At 36.8% G+C, this 14,516-nt stretch overlaps 1 protein-coding gene across 2 annotated transcripts in view; it reads right to left on the bottom strand.

Annotated features, from left to right (window-relative positions):
* Positions 1-14,035, bottom strand: part of CPEB4 (cytoplasmic polyadenylation element binding protein 4) — a gene marked incomplete at its 5' end in the record, with an annotated part of 43,823 nt that extends 29,788 nt beyond the window's left edge. The window contains 2 exons of one of the 2 annotated variants that reach the window (XM_082489760.1): positions 2,827-2,908; positions 12,914-14,035. In XM_082489760.1, coding sequence (XP_082345886.1) covers positions 2,827-2,908; positions 12,914-14,035 — 1,204 coding nt within the window. Of the gene's footprint in view, positions 1-2,826; positions 2,909-8,541; positions 8,776-12,913 lie in introns of those variants that run through there. The other variant, XM_082489761.1, reaches the window with a different exon arrangement.
* Between the last annotated feature and the right edge of the window lie 481 nt (positions 14,036-14,516).

The following is a 14,516-nucleotide window of genomic DNA, read 5'->3' as shown; positions in this document are numbered from 1 at the left end:
ATTACAGGATCCAAAACCTGCTGCTCTGAACACACCTTTTAAAGATAGAAATTATTTCCAAGAGACAGCAGTGACTGTGACTGGTATCTATTATAATGTCCATACTCTTTAAGTTGCTTTGAAGGTATATTTTAACATAGTACCTCTTTCTCTTAAGTCCATTACAATATGAAAGGGGGTGGTGTTAGTGTTACATGCTAACCTCACATTGAGTCAATATTAAAGCCTCTCAAAGACTCATAAGATAGCAGAGAGACCTATTAGATCATCTAAATTATTTCCATGCCATTCTGAGATTGCTCTCTACAGTATGTTTTATTAGTGTCTTGCCCAGGCTATTTTTAAAGTCTCAAACCCAGAAGCTTTTCCTTTCTGAGACTATCCAACTTCAGTTTAAAAGCACTCTATGCACTGATTAACCCATTCAAAATGCAAAACAGAAAACTTATGAATCTGTTTATTTAACTGCAGGTGTTTGAAATGGCAAGCAAGATTTAAACAGATAATCATAATTTGTCATGTTTCAAGATTTATAGATACAAGGTTTTTAGAGATTCCTTTCAATCAGTTTAAATAAAGATAACGCAAGAAAAGTGAAAACAGGAGAGCGCGAATCTGCGTTGACTGATACAGATGGAAAAAAAGCCACAAAAGGCTTGTGATCACACGAGGCCTTCTTCAGACCTGACTTGAAATATGTTTTGTACGAGCAAGTTACAATTTTTTTCCAGCTGTATCAGTTGGTTTAACTAAAGGTATTTCCTCTCCTTACAAATCCTGCCCTACTTAACGATGACCACTGCAGCATTACCACAACACGGTAGATGCTAGTTTGAATAAAGATCTATTCCTGAGTATATTACAGCAACTAAGTTACTGTATGCTATCCAGATAAGCAGCAGTCAAATTCAGCATACTGCATATTTCACTGTAAGCAAACAATGTTTTTGCTGAGGAGATCCTTGAAAAATGAGACTTGACAACAAAGTATTTCACATAGGATCGCTTAAATTTTTCATCTCAGTTTTGAGGCTTTTTGTTTATAGTTTTATAACTATTAACCATGAAACTGAAAAATTTATAAAGAACTTAAGAAATAATTCCCAGAATACCTGATTGATATTACTGTGTTTCAATCAGCATGATACAACACACACAAAACTTTAGACAAACCACAGATGACTCTGCAGAGAGGATTAACAATCAAGCTCAAGCAGGAATTAACGTATATCAGAACTATACATATCCTTTGCTGACACACTTATTCTATCATTCTTAAAACATGGTAAGCGCTAAAAAAAAAGGTTTCAATTGCAAAGAATCTTTTCAAAGCATTTTAACTAAAAATTATACTATTGTACAGAACTACCCTTGTTTAGTTGCTGAATATAAATACATATGAACCTGACTTTGTTAAATTCAAATTTAAAGGGAAATTTTATTTGTCCTACAGTCATGTCACCTTGGGTTGTTACCTTGCCGGATTCCAGCAACTAAAACCTGAGTTGAGCCTGCCTGACAGTTGAATAGAAGGCGTCATGGCAAATCCCAGGTCTTACAGTCAAGGAAAGGCATGCGATTCTTAGTTCAGTATACAATGCTGGGGGTATAGGATGTTGCCACACAGCATATAAAATAAACGAAAGCTATTACTACTTGTTATTAATAAAAGCCTGGCCCCCACTGCATAAGGAGGGAATGGATTTTGGTTTTTTAACTCATTTGGCATTACTTTTATCTACATCAAGTTCTCCTTGTCGTTTCAATAGGAAAGTGTATTTCTTGCTGTTTCTCATCACCCCGAATTGCTGCACAGTACTGGGGATGTGAAACGCAAGCTGCATTTCAGACCATGCTGAATGCAACGAATACAAGTTATTGCCAGTTTATCAGGTTGGTCTTCTGAGCAAGAATCACTATTAAGACAGATTTAATTAACACCACAAGGCTTGATAACAAAAGAAATTTACTTTCTGAAACCACAAAAGCAGGTTTGGTTTTTTAGTGGTCTTGTGACTGGTAGCAAAACTGAACGCTTAGATAATGAGCATAAGTAAGAGTTTGACTACTTATACAAGGAACCATCAAACTGAAATAGATTACTCACTATACAGAACAAGAATAAAAAACTAGACTTCTGATTTGTATACCAGAGGCAGTTTCTATTCGGGTTTAGGTAAAATACGTAGACAATGCTTTAAATATTTTGTAAGTTGAGGTATTTTCAAAGAAAGATTACCTTTGCCAAAAAAAAAAAAAAAAAAAGAAGAAAAAAGATAAAAAATATAAATCCTAACTGCAAGTCAGGTCAACCTCCCAATGGTACAAATTCTGCAATTCAAGGTAACAACAAAAAGAGAGCTAAAGAACTAAAAAAACTTGTGATTAAATACTCAGTGTTCTTCTCAAAATGACATAGTTAAACCTCATTCTTCCCCAGGACAGAAGAGCTACGACTTCAGCCCGACAACACTATTTAGCAAAAAGTTACATCTCACTGAGTTGCATAAGATTCCTGAAGTTTATCATTTTTACAGGCTGCACACATTGTGTCTACAAAAACAACACTGGCAACTTACACAAAAGATCAGCTTATGTTTGCGTTTCACATTGTTTTGTATAAAGACAAAACACACTCAAGTGCTCATGTGCTGCAATAGCTTTATCTAGAGACAACCAAAAAAAAAAAAGAGGCCTACCCAAGCTGACATGCATTAGGTGCACAACGTAATTTTACTTTTCCTAACCAAACCTGAAGTTTCTTATTCTAAGTAAGCACGTCTTCCCAATTATTTACTGCAGGAAATAGTCTCTTTCTAAATTTACCTTTCAGTGAATCATTTTCAGCTCTCATTATGTCAATTAGCGAGTTCTCCAGTGAATGCATGTCAAAAGTCCTTGTGCGATCCTGCAAGCAAATACAAATAAAGCCAGTTCAGCCAACAGTGTTAAACAAGACCATCTGAAACATAAAAACTTCAGTTTTGTTCTACGTTACTACAGCAGAATTAATCAAAACCACATACCACTAAAGTCAGTCTGAGACAGGAATATTAATATCAGAATATTCTTAAATATGAATCTGATCTATATCACAACCGATCATTTAAGAACCCCAATTCAATATTTAGTTTGTATTCCTTGCTATACAGTTAAACTTCATTAAAAATAATTTCACGGTTAGGAAGTAAAGATCATATCCTGGGAGACAGAATTGCAAGGAGAAGTCATAAAATAGGTATTTCATCCTGAATTTAAGTCAATCTAAATTCCAGAAAAACATAGAATTTCTTTCTCCTAAACTACTACCCCAATTACTTAAATAGTCTTATTCTGCATTAGTCAGTTCAAGTTCTGCATAGTTATAAAGTATTCCATACAAGCAGTAGTGTTCCAAATAGCCTGGCTTACTAGGTGACAACTTCACTTGGATTTTTAATTCCCTGACTTTACAAGTTTGGTATTCCAAGCATTACTAGAACTGAAGGACTACTCAACAAACGGGAGGCAAGATGTCTCGTGTACCTTACTGTTTCATTATCTCAAGCCATTTGAAGTATACTTACCAAATATTTCTCCTTCATTTAACCAAAGCCATCATTTAACATATGTATGGTTCAGACTTTCCCAACTAAAACAACAAATTCCACATCGTACAAATCTGACGCTACATTAGCGTAAGACAATATAAAATATCCTGGCACTGCATTATTTTAATTAGCAAATTCAGAATAACTGAAAGGATATATAAACTTTGAAATCTTTACAGTATCATAAAAGGTCACTAATGGAGGCAAAAACTCATTGTCATTCCCGAAATTGTTCACCTATCCATGTTATCTATGTATTTATACAAATGGACATTTGTAGAAACACCTGGATAGAATTTTATACAATTATATTAATCCACCTTGAATTTAATTATTCTGTGTCCAAAGACAACTCTAACATCAGTTCTAAAGATTTTATTTCATTCATGTTCTAAGAGTCACCTCTGAACTGAGATCAAGCATGGAAAGCATCTGTTCAAATAAGAAAGCAAAATGAGAGCAATTCAAGATAGATATTTGCTATAAACTTCTTCTCTACAACTATTGTTATTACAGCAGTGAATATATATTTTTTTGTCCCTAACTCTAGCTGTGAAGCTGAAATTTCTCCAAAGCACACAGATCCAGCTTTGATAATTTTTAAAACCAGTGGTGAAGTAAAAAATGGTATTGCACAAAGACTGTTGTGTATCAAGTTATAACGTCCTTTACTTCCAGTGATGAAGTGCTAAAGCAGTACTGATTGCAGCACTGCAAGAGGCATTCTTTATATCAGACAGTCATCAATCATCTTGCACTTTAAACACCTAATAACATTTTAAGAGCAGAAATCCACTCGCTCCTAAAGTCCTGATCCATTTCCAAGTTCGTAAGTTACATTCTGACCACAACAAAATACTATTTTTTCAACAAAATTTTCTGATATTTTTCTTCTCTTCAGAACAGTTTATTACTGAGACAGAACAGGTGAAAGATTTCTACCTGGATATGCTGCATTTCAAATAGCATTAGAAAGATCAGAGTTTGGAACCATTTGCTTTATTAGTCTAGTGCAATATCAAATTTGCTATAAAAAGCATAGTGCTGCCCTGTCTCTCCACAGAATTTATTTCCTTGGTCATTTATATTACAAGGGAATTGAGGTACCTTAGAGAAATTATAACAAGCATTTAAAGTCTTAAATTCTGTGGTTTACTTTCACACGTTTCCTACTGGTTTCTTACTTTCTTAGTGGTACTTAGTTTATTGGCTTGGTTTATACACGAGTTGTTCATAACTATTTCAAACTCTAGTTACATTAAAATACCTTAGCAGGATTGAGTAAAAACCTTGGGTCTGCATCCTGGACCCGTTAGGATGCAACAGCTATGTAACTCAGGAATGGATGCTAGAAGACAATCTCTACGCTTTCAGCAGCCCTCACAACATGATAAAAATAGCCTAAAACACAGGTGGGAGCATTCTCTGAAAACCTGACATCCCTCGGTAGCTACTCCTCCATTCTGGCTTTCATAGTTTATTGTGTTTCTCTGTGTGGAATTAACCTCAAGTCCAACCCGTGAACAGCTACAAAATTCTTATTTCACAAAGTGCAGAACCTCAGTAGTTCCAAGTCTTTGTTGAATTGGTGACACTTAACATTTCAGTTGCCCGACAGACACAAAAGAAGAAACCCAGGCCGAGTAATTTCTAGTTTATTGTGCTGAGTATGTGCTGGCGTACATGAGCCCGAAGATAAGTCTCGTCTCTAAAACGTCTGTGTTGTGTTGGGTTGAGCTATAGTAACAAACAGATGGTTTTGCTGCAATGGTAAGTTTTTAATATTGAGAACACAGAGTTTAAATATTTGAGGAAAAAAAACCTGAATTGAACTGGTTAGCTGACATTCTCCAATGGAAGCTTTGTGTGGTGAGGAGTTTATAGTTTGGCCCTTCAGAGTGAACCAGCTAGTTGTCATTTTTGGAGTACAAGTTCCATAACCTTCTAATCGTACTGCAAACATTTTAAAACATGACCCTGTGCACTGATAGGAGAGATTAACTGGTCATATTCCTACCTGCGGCTGTTAGCAGTCACATAAAAAGGAGGACTGGCTAAAATGTGGCCCGCATTCATACTCATGCTCTCCAGTGGTTCCAGTAACTTGTCATAGCAATGGAGAAGACTCCCATAGGCTAGAGCACCCTCAAAATGCTGATACATTTCTATCTATTTCTTGCCTATCTTTCCAACAAAACATCTCTGTGCTTACAGCATATCTAATCATCATCATCAATTCATGGTGCTGAACTGCCCCAGCCTCAACACCCTTGGGAAGATCAGTCTTATTCCTGGATTGTTTGAAACAGTTTGCTCTTCCATGTCTCTGCTAATTAATTAGAAGATAACAAACCAAGTTAAGCACAACACTAAGAGCCACTACTACTGTTACATTGCATTTATATATATTCCTGAAACTAATGCAGCGATCCACCTCTCTGGAAACGCAGAGTAATTCAGGAACATGGTATATAAGTAAAGCTGTACACATCTATCCAGTGACAAGATGTCAGTCACGTATGTCCTAAATAAAGACCAGCCAAAATGCCATGCTGAAGTGGTTCAGAGGTTTGCACAGTGCTTAATGTAAAAGAACTCCATTAATTTAGTTGAGTACTTGTCCTGATACTGAAAGGATCAACACTACTAGAGAAAGCCACCATTGGTAGTTTCATAGAATTTTTATACAATTTAAAGGCCTTTTATTCTAAAACTGCTTTGAAAACAGTAGCACAAATTTTGCCAGTCTTAACTTCCAAGATGGCTAGCACATTTTATCAGAAGCACATTATACATGAAATCTATATATGTATTATATACCTAACACAAAAATAAAGACTGATGACAGGTTAGTGGTAGTGGTCATATTGCTGAAGAAATGTGAAACTATACATTTAATTCCCTAACATCAAAGAAGCTGTAACAGTCAATATATCGATCATTAACTGGCAACTAAATGTGAGCTACTCTCAGATACACGTTGGTTATGAGTTACAAAGCACGTAAGCCATGCTGTACTTCGGAGAAAAGTGGCGTTTTCTTCAAGAGACTTCATGGAGAGAGAATTAACAACAACATGGTAGTGTTTTTAATGGATCAACGCATGAAGTTACAGAGCTTTCCATAGAGCTGGACTGCTTACTGTATATTTTTTTTATTTATTCTTTATAAAGAAAAGATATAGGGGTAATGACTACCCTGGAATAAAGCAGAGTACGTACACTTCAGTAACAAAATAAGTTAACTGCAGCCTGATATTATATACCGAGGCTGATCACAAGAACTTGGCTTTACACAAGTTTGTTTAGAGCATCTAAAATTTTGCTTTATCAGAGGGCTCAAAGGGCACACATATTTATCCCTGGGAAACAGAACTGAGGCAGAAAGATATCAGGTTGAACATAAAGCCACAACAAAAGAAAAAAAAAAAAAAACAACAAAGACACAAAAAAAAAAAAAACCAAAAAGAAAGAAATCAAGCTGCAGTCTTAATACATTACTATATTTAAAATGTCAGCCCACATTTCAAAAGACATTCATTAAACATAATTTTGAATAAGCAGTATTGTTTTCACAATAACATACAAGAGGTGACAGCTAGCAGATCTGGTTAAGACAGAGCTATCGAGACTGTAAATATTCTACAACAGCAAACACAACAGTTTTGATCTGTACACTGGCCAGCTCTGTCTACACAAGAATAAAGTTATTCTGATTCTCGTACTGTCTAGAAATAAGTGTGTAGAGTGCTCTTAATAATGCAATCTCATTGTTAAAGCACAGAGAGTAGAACTCGGGGCTTCACGTCACAACTTTGTCATTGGATTCATACAGTATGGGCAAACCGCTTCACCTCTGTGACTACAGAGGTTTCCCCACCAGCACGCAGACAGATTATTTTGTTTAGAGGTCCTGTAAAAAATTGAGCCATTTGTAAATAGGAAATCACTAAATTGTAATTCCTCTTCCAATTCTATTTTTCAAAGTCCAAAGACATTTCATTCCAAAAAGGAAGACCATACTTTGCACTTAAAAATTCCACACCTAAATTCTCTTGCACATCAGAAATATGTACATCTAACTTCACTATTAAAGTGCAGATTCATTATATTTAATCTGCACTCAGAGCATTGTCATCACCTGAAAAGTTAAGATTCCAGAACCTGAAAGTTTCTTTTCAGTGCCTCCCACAATGGGCCTCCCAATGCTAAAAACCCAAACTGTACAAAAAGTAAAGCCTGGCACGGTCTGAGCACTTGCTGGTAGCTAAGGCTGTGCCTAATCTCATAAAATATGATTTCTCTGAAGACCAGGGCATCAGCAATAATGCAAAGTATGCCATTGCATTAAGCATATTATTGAAGGTGATTAAGCAGTGTTTATAGAATAGATGTAGTTGTAAAACAGGGGCTTATTTTATATATTTAAATCTTTGTCAAACCGGAATACTTGTGAAAATTGTAAAACTCACAACTACATTTGCTACCCTCATTATAGCATGGGAAGCCTGAAACTTTCTGAAACCTTGCACATATTTCCCACAATTAAAAAGCCTTGCGTCTCAGGCAAAGTAAAGCGTGTAGGGAGAGGTAATATTGTAGGTACTAAATACAAGTTCCACATTTTTCTTCTAATTGTGAAGCAAATTTGGACTTGATTATGCTTCTGGGTAAGCTTCTCCTCCTTCCCACCACCCTGCAAATGCTGTGTTCCAGCTCCCAGTCCAGTATCCAGTGAATTAAAGGCTTTGAATAAACAGGTTTTTCCTGAAAGGATGTTGCTGTGTGCTGCCCTGATCATCTTTTATAGCTTCACCAGGGAACAATAAGAAAAAGCTGGAAAAGTTAAGTGACGCATAACATAGGATTTTTGGGGGGAGGGAGCACTTCTGGTTTAGTCAAACTTGAACTTTTCTTTTTTTTTTTTTTTTTAAGTGTTAGAAATTACAGACCTTTATAAAAATTTCCAGTAACATGTCAGATTCTATTTTAGCCACATATTAAGTTTTTTATGTATCTTCTAGAAATTATTTTCCACAATATCTTGTGTTCTCAGTCTTTGTGCTGGGCTGGTAAGTATGCCATTTTCAAAGCAAAATGCTTAATAAGAGTACTCCTTTTAATCTTAGGAAAATACAAACATAATTCAAATAGCTTCTAACAAAAGCTCTCTTTAAAAAGAAACCCTGAGGTCAAAAACGCACAGGAGGGCCAAAGCCAAAGTATTAACGTCAGTAGTAAGTTTATAAAACAAGAACAGTGCTAACTTCCACAGTACTTAACTTGTGCATGTCATACCACATTAGAGTGCTTCTAATTCCACAGATCAGTAGCTGTGGGGAACAGCATACAAAACACTAATTACTACACAGCTGATGTAGTTATAGAAAAATGGGTGAACAGATTTAAAAATTCAACTTCAAGTATTTATTCTATTTTTAAATGATAGCTTGAAATTTCTTGGAATAATTGCTGTTGTTAGAATAAAAATAAAATTCTGCAAAACTTTCTGCAGCACAAGTAGCCTCATTTTATGCAACCAGCCATCAAGATTTATGAAAAGGTTCCTCAGAAACAAAGAGCAAATATTAAAATAAAGAGGCATGGTAAAGAAATTTATTTGCAAAATTCCTTCAAGAGGAAAGATTGGCAAGTGTATTCAAGAGATTTTTTTTTAATTCCAGTTGCCCATGAATCTGTTTAATGCACTTATTAAGTTGACCCATTTCTATGGGCAAACAAATCATGACGTATAGCTCAGAATTAAAACACATTCTGTAATCACGTATGTGTTTTCTCAAACATTTCATATCTGCCTAGGGGAAGAGAAAGTCTCTCTGGCACAGACCCTCAATGGATTTGGAAGGGGTTATATACCTGGAAACTAGCCACTGTAGAAGAAAGGAAAAAACATTTTGAACAAGTGGATATAATGAACCGCTCTCATGTACAAAATTCTTTTAAATGGGCAGTCATTTTCAAGCCTGGTTCCAGGAAGAAACACAAATTATTTTTAATCATTTTTACAGAAAGCTGAACACTATTGCTTAACTTTCCTGTGCCTTCAAAGACCAATATAAAAAACATCATCACGCATTTGAAGATGAGATCTGGAAACCTGGAAATGCCTATCAAAGCAAGATTTATGCATTGCATAACAGGCAGGATGTTCCACTCTCATGAGGAAGTGCAAGTACACAGCAAAAGGAAAGCCAAAACAATCTTGAGGGCAATGCTGCAGTAAAATGCAATTACTGAGCAACTTAGTTTGTCAGTGCTGCTGGGAGAGAAGTAGAAGGAATTATTTAAAAGATCAGTAACTTTGGAAAATGCAATAGTCACAGCCAAAGCATTTTCATTTATTAATTCTCAGGGAAGGCTCTTGTATCCAAAAGGCTCGATTATTATTTTTTTATTATTATTCAGGAACCATTTTTTGGTTTAGAGACCATTTCCTTTTCAAATGAACGTACAAAGAACAATGGCTTTTCTCTTTTCAAAAGATCTTTGAAGGGAGAAGCTTGCCCAGTGGCTAAAGCACATTATCAAAACTTAATTTCATTAACAGATCTGGTAACAGTCTTCTCTGACCTTGCTTCCAGTTCCATCTCTGTAACAAGAGGTTCCTACAGACATGCTACTTCTGAAATGTTATGAGACAGAATTCCAAATGAAAAACACTTACAACAAAAAGCACAATGTTTTGCATGCAGCTCTCCATACCGAACAAGCACTCCTCAAATTGCAAGGTTATCAAACAGATCACCACAGTATTTTCCTTTTACCTGTGCCATTTGGAATGCCCACTTCATCGCAAGCATCTAAGGGCCATGGGCAGAAACATTTGAAGTGAGCAGTAGGTCACATTAGTGGCTTATAGGGACATTATGCAATGTTGTCCTCTCCGAAGAGGAAACGAGCACTTACACTTGGTTTCCCTAAGATTTCCATCAAAACAGAGACTTGTGTTTCACCAAGCTTTGGAGTAGAGACAACCTTTGAGGGAAAAAAAAAAAAAAAGCGATCCCCAAATATTTGGAATTGCTGGTTTACACCTTGCCTTCTAAAGAAACTAATTTTCACTAGATTGCAGCAACACTTGTTAATGATTTAAGCAGCAAAACATAAATATTAAATGAAAGGGATAGTTGTATCAAATTACTCCATTATGTTGCTGCAGCAAAGACAGCTTTCAATTTTTTCCTAAACAGGAATCCAAGAAGATTCCAGTAACAAAATAGCCTTTTCCAGTACATAATTCCATCATCCAGGATACTTCATATATATATGCGCATAAAGACACACATACAATGAGCAAAACTCCTTATTTCTGCTTTGAGTCAAGCATACAGTCAGCATAATCAAGAAAAAATAAAAAGACATCAAAGGTCAAATTTTACATCATTTGTTTCCAGCGATTCAAAAATTCAATATGCTTTCAACACACAAATGACCAAGCAACCAAAGGAGCTAAAGATTTTATACCATAAAAAAAGTGATAAAACACAGTTGTCCAAGATGGCTTCAAAATTAATCAGCATCTTTCTAGGTCTGCAGTGCTGAAGTCCTGTTTTGCTGCCCTGCCCTTTTCTTCACAGAAGTGGTAGTAACAGACTGGAAAGTACTTCACTCCAACACTTTCCTTTTCTTGGCATGAAGAAGTGTCAGACTTGGTCTTGACATGTACAGCTTCATCTTAGTGTTTATGTAAACAGATAACAACATGCTACACAAAAATTATTTCTTTACCCTGATCAAAATATGTGCGACTGATATTTTATGTTTGGAACACAACCCAGAAGTCAAGGCTGACTTTGCCAATTTCCTGAAATTTCCTTGATGGCAAACCAAGCCCATTTCTACCGCTGTGTATGTATCTGGGCCTTATACACAGCAGCAAGGACACACTTGATCTCATTCTGTCACTCTGAACATCAGCTATGTGTCAGGGTACAGAATGAATTAAACTCTGAGCCAAGTCTCACTGCAGTGAGGCTGAAAAAAGACCGACTCCAGCTGTGTCCGTTTCGCTAATGGTTTCAGTGTATAAATTTGGTATGCTGGACACAGGTTCATTATATTAATTACAAATCCTGACATTAAAATCAATTATTACTATGCTTTCTAAATTTACAAGGGCTCTACCTGATATTAAACCAGCTAGTAGCTCTGCAGTAGAAAAAAGGTCTCTAATGGAAAGTTATTGCCAGCAGCTGCTGTTGTCAGAAGGCTGCAAACAGAAAGAACTGAACTGTTCCTAAGTCTGAATCCACAAAGTCATTATTAAATATATTTATATTTCTTTAGGGTGGTTTATAACATGATACATATTGCACGGGTTTTACGTACAGATCTTTCAAATGATTTTAAAGTAGGTCACCCTGGTTCTTACAGCATGGCTAGGAATACTGCAATCGTTTTGAAATTTTTACTTTTGGGCTTATTTGAAGATCTTGAAAAACAGCCCACTAAATGTAAAAGAACTCTTGTGTTTTTGGATTCACCCTAAAGGAGTTTACAAAAGGCACACATACATAAAAGCTAGGTTTAATTAGCAGTCAGATTAAGAGTATTTGTGTTTTAATTTTTACTGCAAATTAGGTCCAATGTTATACAGTTCTTTTCAAATTCATAAAGAGCCAGCCTAGAAGGAGAGGTTGAACGGCCAGACAACCTGCCTCCTGACAGGATAAGGCCATATTAAAATATAGGAGACCATCAACTGAAACTCGTCCACATCTATTTTTGGTGATGGCCTGTAACCAGAATTTGCTGCTGTTACTGAGGAAAGCAAACTGCGTTGATAAGCATCATGTAAAAAATTCAAAGTTTCCAAAAAACACTACAAAAATTATGTTGCACGACAAATCCATATGATACTGTAAAACAAAATACAATCACTTAATACTTTTTCTCAGCTGTGGTACATTCTCGAATACTTTAGAAGGCCTCAGATCTTTCATACTTCATCAGGCAGCACTTTTCTTCCTTACTCCTTTGTATAGATCTACTTGCTACTCGTAACTAAATTTGTTCATCAGCTATTTCTGAATGTAAGTATTAAGCTGAAGGAAACCAGCTAATACAGATGTCTGGTGGGCAACAGATATTTACATGACTATCACTATTCAAAAAACCCCATGATTCACAGCTCAAAGCAATAATTCACACTATGACATTTTAAGTTAGCCATATTATTTTTTTTCAATTGCAAGCACAGAAGTCATACAATCAGACTGTACTGTTCAAACCCCCGACCCTTTTTAGGGCATTTTAATGCACTCACGTGTTATTTTTCTTATGGATATAACAGGGTATGCTCACCTGAAAAGGAAAAATGTTGTCAGCTCTATTCAAACTGTCTTCCATCCACGATTTTGGAGCAAAGGCTGAGCTGGGTCGAGCATATTTCTGCAACTGGATATGATTACTTGCAAAATTCTTCTTTAAGGGCGAGATGGAGTTCAGGGGTGTTATCCCTCCATTCAGTCCCCTGCGGTGGTCTCGACCTTGGGACCCACCCCACCCACCATATCCACCGCCACCGGGGCTCCAGGAAGATGGTGTAGGCGATGGACTTTGGTAGCTGCTCCACGGAGAAGGTGGCTTGTTAAGATTATTAGCCAAATGAGGCAATTGATTAAAAGCAGCATTTCTATGTGTGAATGGAGGTGGATGAGGACTTGCAGGAGACCTCCTCTGTTGCTGATGCTGATTGTGATGATGCTGAAAATGGGGGTGATGAGGGTGATGTTGAGAGAGGGGTCCAATTTGGGGGGAAAAGCTACCACCAAAGCCAGGGCTGACGTGATGTGGAAAATTCTGAAACAGCAGAGCACCATTATTAGCTGAGGCAGTAGGGACCCCTCCCTGGTGAAAAAAACTTGCATCTTCGTTGATTATTGTAGAAGAAGAAGGAGCTATAGCTGCAGACCAGTTACTAAAACCGGTCAGAGAAGATGCAGTGGATGTCAAGGGCTGCGTCGAAGTACCTAGCCCTGAAGCCTCTTGATAATCAAATCCTGTTAACACCGGCGATTCTATTCTTATTTTCTCCTTTCCATTGCTGTTCTCTGAAGAAGTATCGCCCTGATTTTCTTCGGTTTTAGCTTTCTCCGGTTCAGAGAGCATGCCTGCTTCCTGACTTTGACCAGGGGAAAGCTGCTGTTTTTCTAGGGACTCTTGCTTTTCCTGTTGCTGAGTTTTAGATTTTTCTGACCCCAGAATCTCATCCTGAATATTATGGGCAGCTGGAGCAGGAAAGAGCCAAGCTGACCCAGCACTACTGCCATTGGCAGCTGTGTTATTATTTATAAAAGCAGCAGGGCTGGGGGTTGCATTTTGATGATGGTGTGGAGGCTGCAGATGTGGATGAAATCTGACTGGAAAAGCTGACTTATTTCCAGTGTTGTTTTGCACTAACACTCCAAACCCGTAATCCCCCATTTATTATATTTAGGGTTTGAATCCTCCCTGTAAGAACAAGTTGATGTTTAGTGTTTACCTCGTCCTCTTCTGAGGCGAGATTAGCAAGTATCCTGGTTTTAGCTAGATATTCCAGTTTCTCCCTCCACGCTATTTATTTTAGATTTGGATAAAGATGTTTGCTTTTTGCAAAAGATAGATCTCTTCAACTATTTAAATGTGTCAATTTGTGTCCGTTTCCTTCCTTTAGCCAGGAGGAAGGGAAAAAATAAATCTTTGGTTCACAAAATAAGAGGTTTCCTTTTTCTAAAGGAAATGCACAGCAATGAGAGAAAAAGCTTCTGGGGAATAACGATAAAGAGATTCTAACTATCCTGTTTTTTTCTTCCTCAACAGCCCTGGCTCGCCCATAAATGAGTTAAGAGGGAAGAAAAAAAAAATATATATACAATGACGTCTGGTCCCCCAACCCCTTGGCAGCAAAAAATAGATTTAAATCTGG

This window comes from Vanellus vanellus, assembly GCF_965231255.1.
Source record: "Vanellus vanellus genome assembly, chromosome: 13".
Taxonomy (NCBI): Eukaryota; Metazoa; Chordata; class Aves; order Charadriiformes; family Charadriidae; genus Vanellus; species Vanellus vanellus.
The sequence above is the reverse complement of the archived record's forward strand: the minus strand, read 5'-3'. Positions and strand labels throughout refer to the sequence as shown.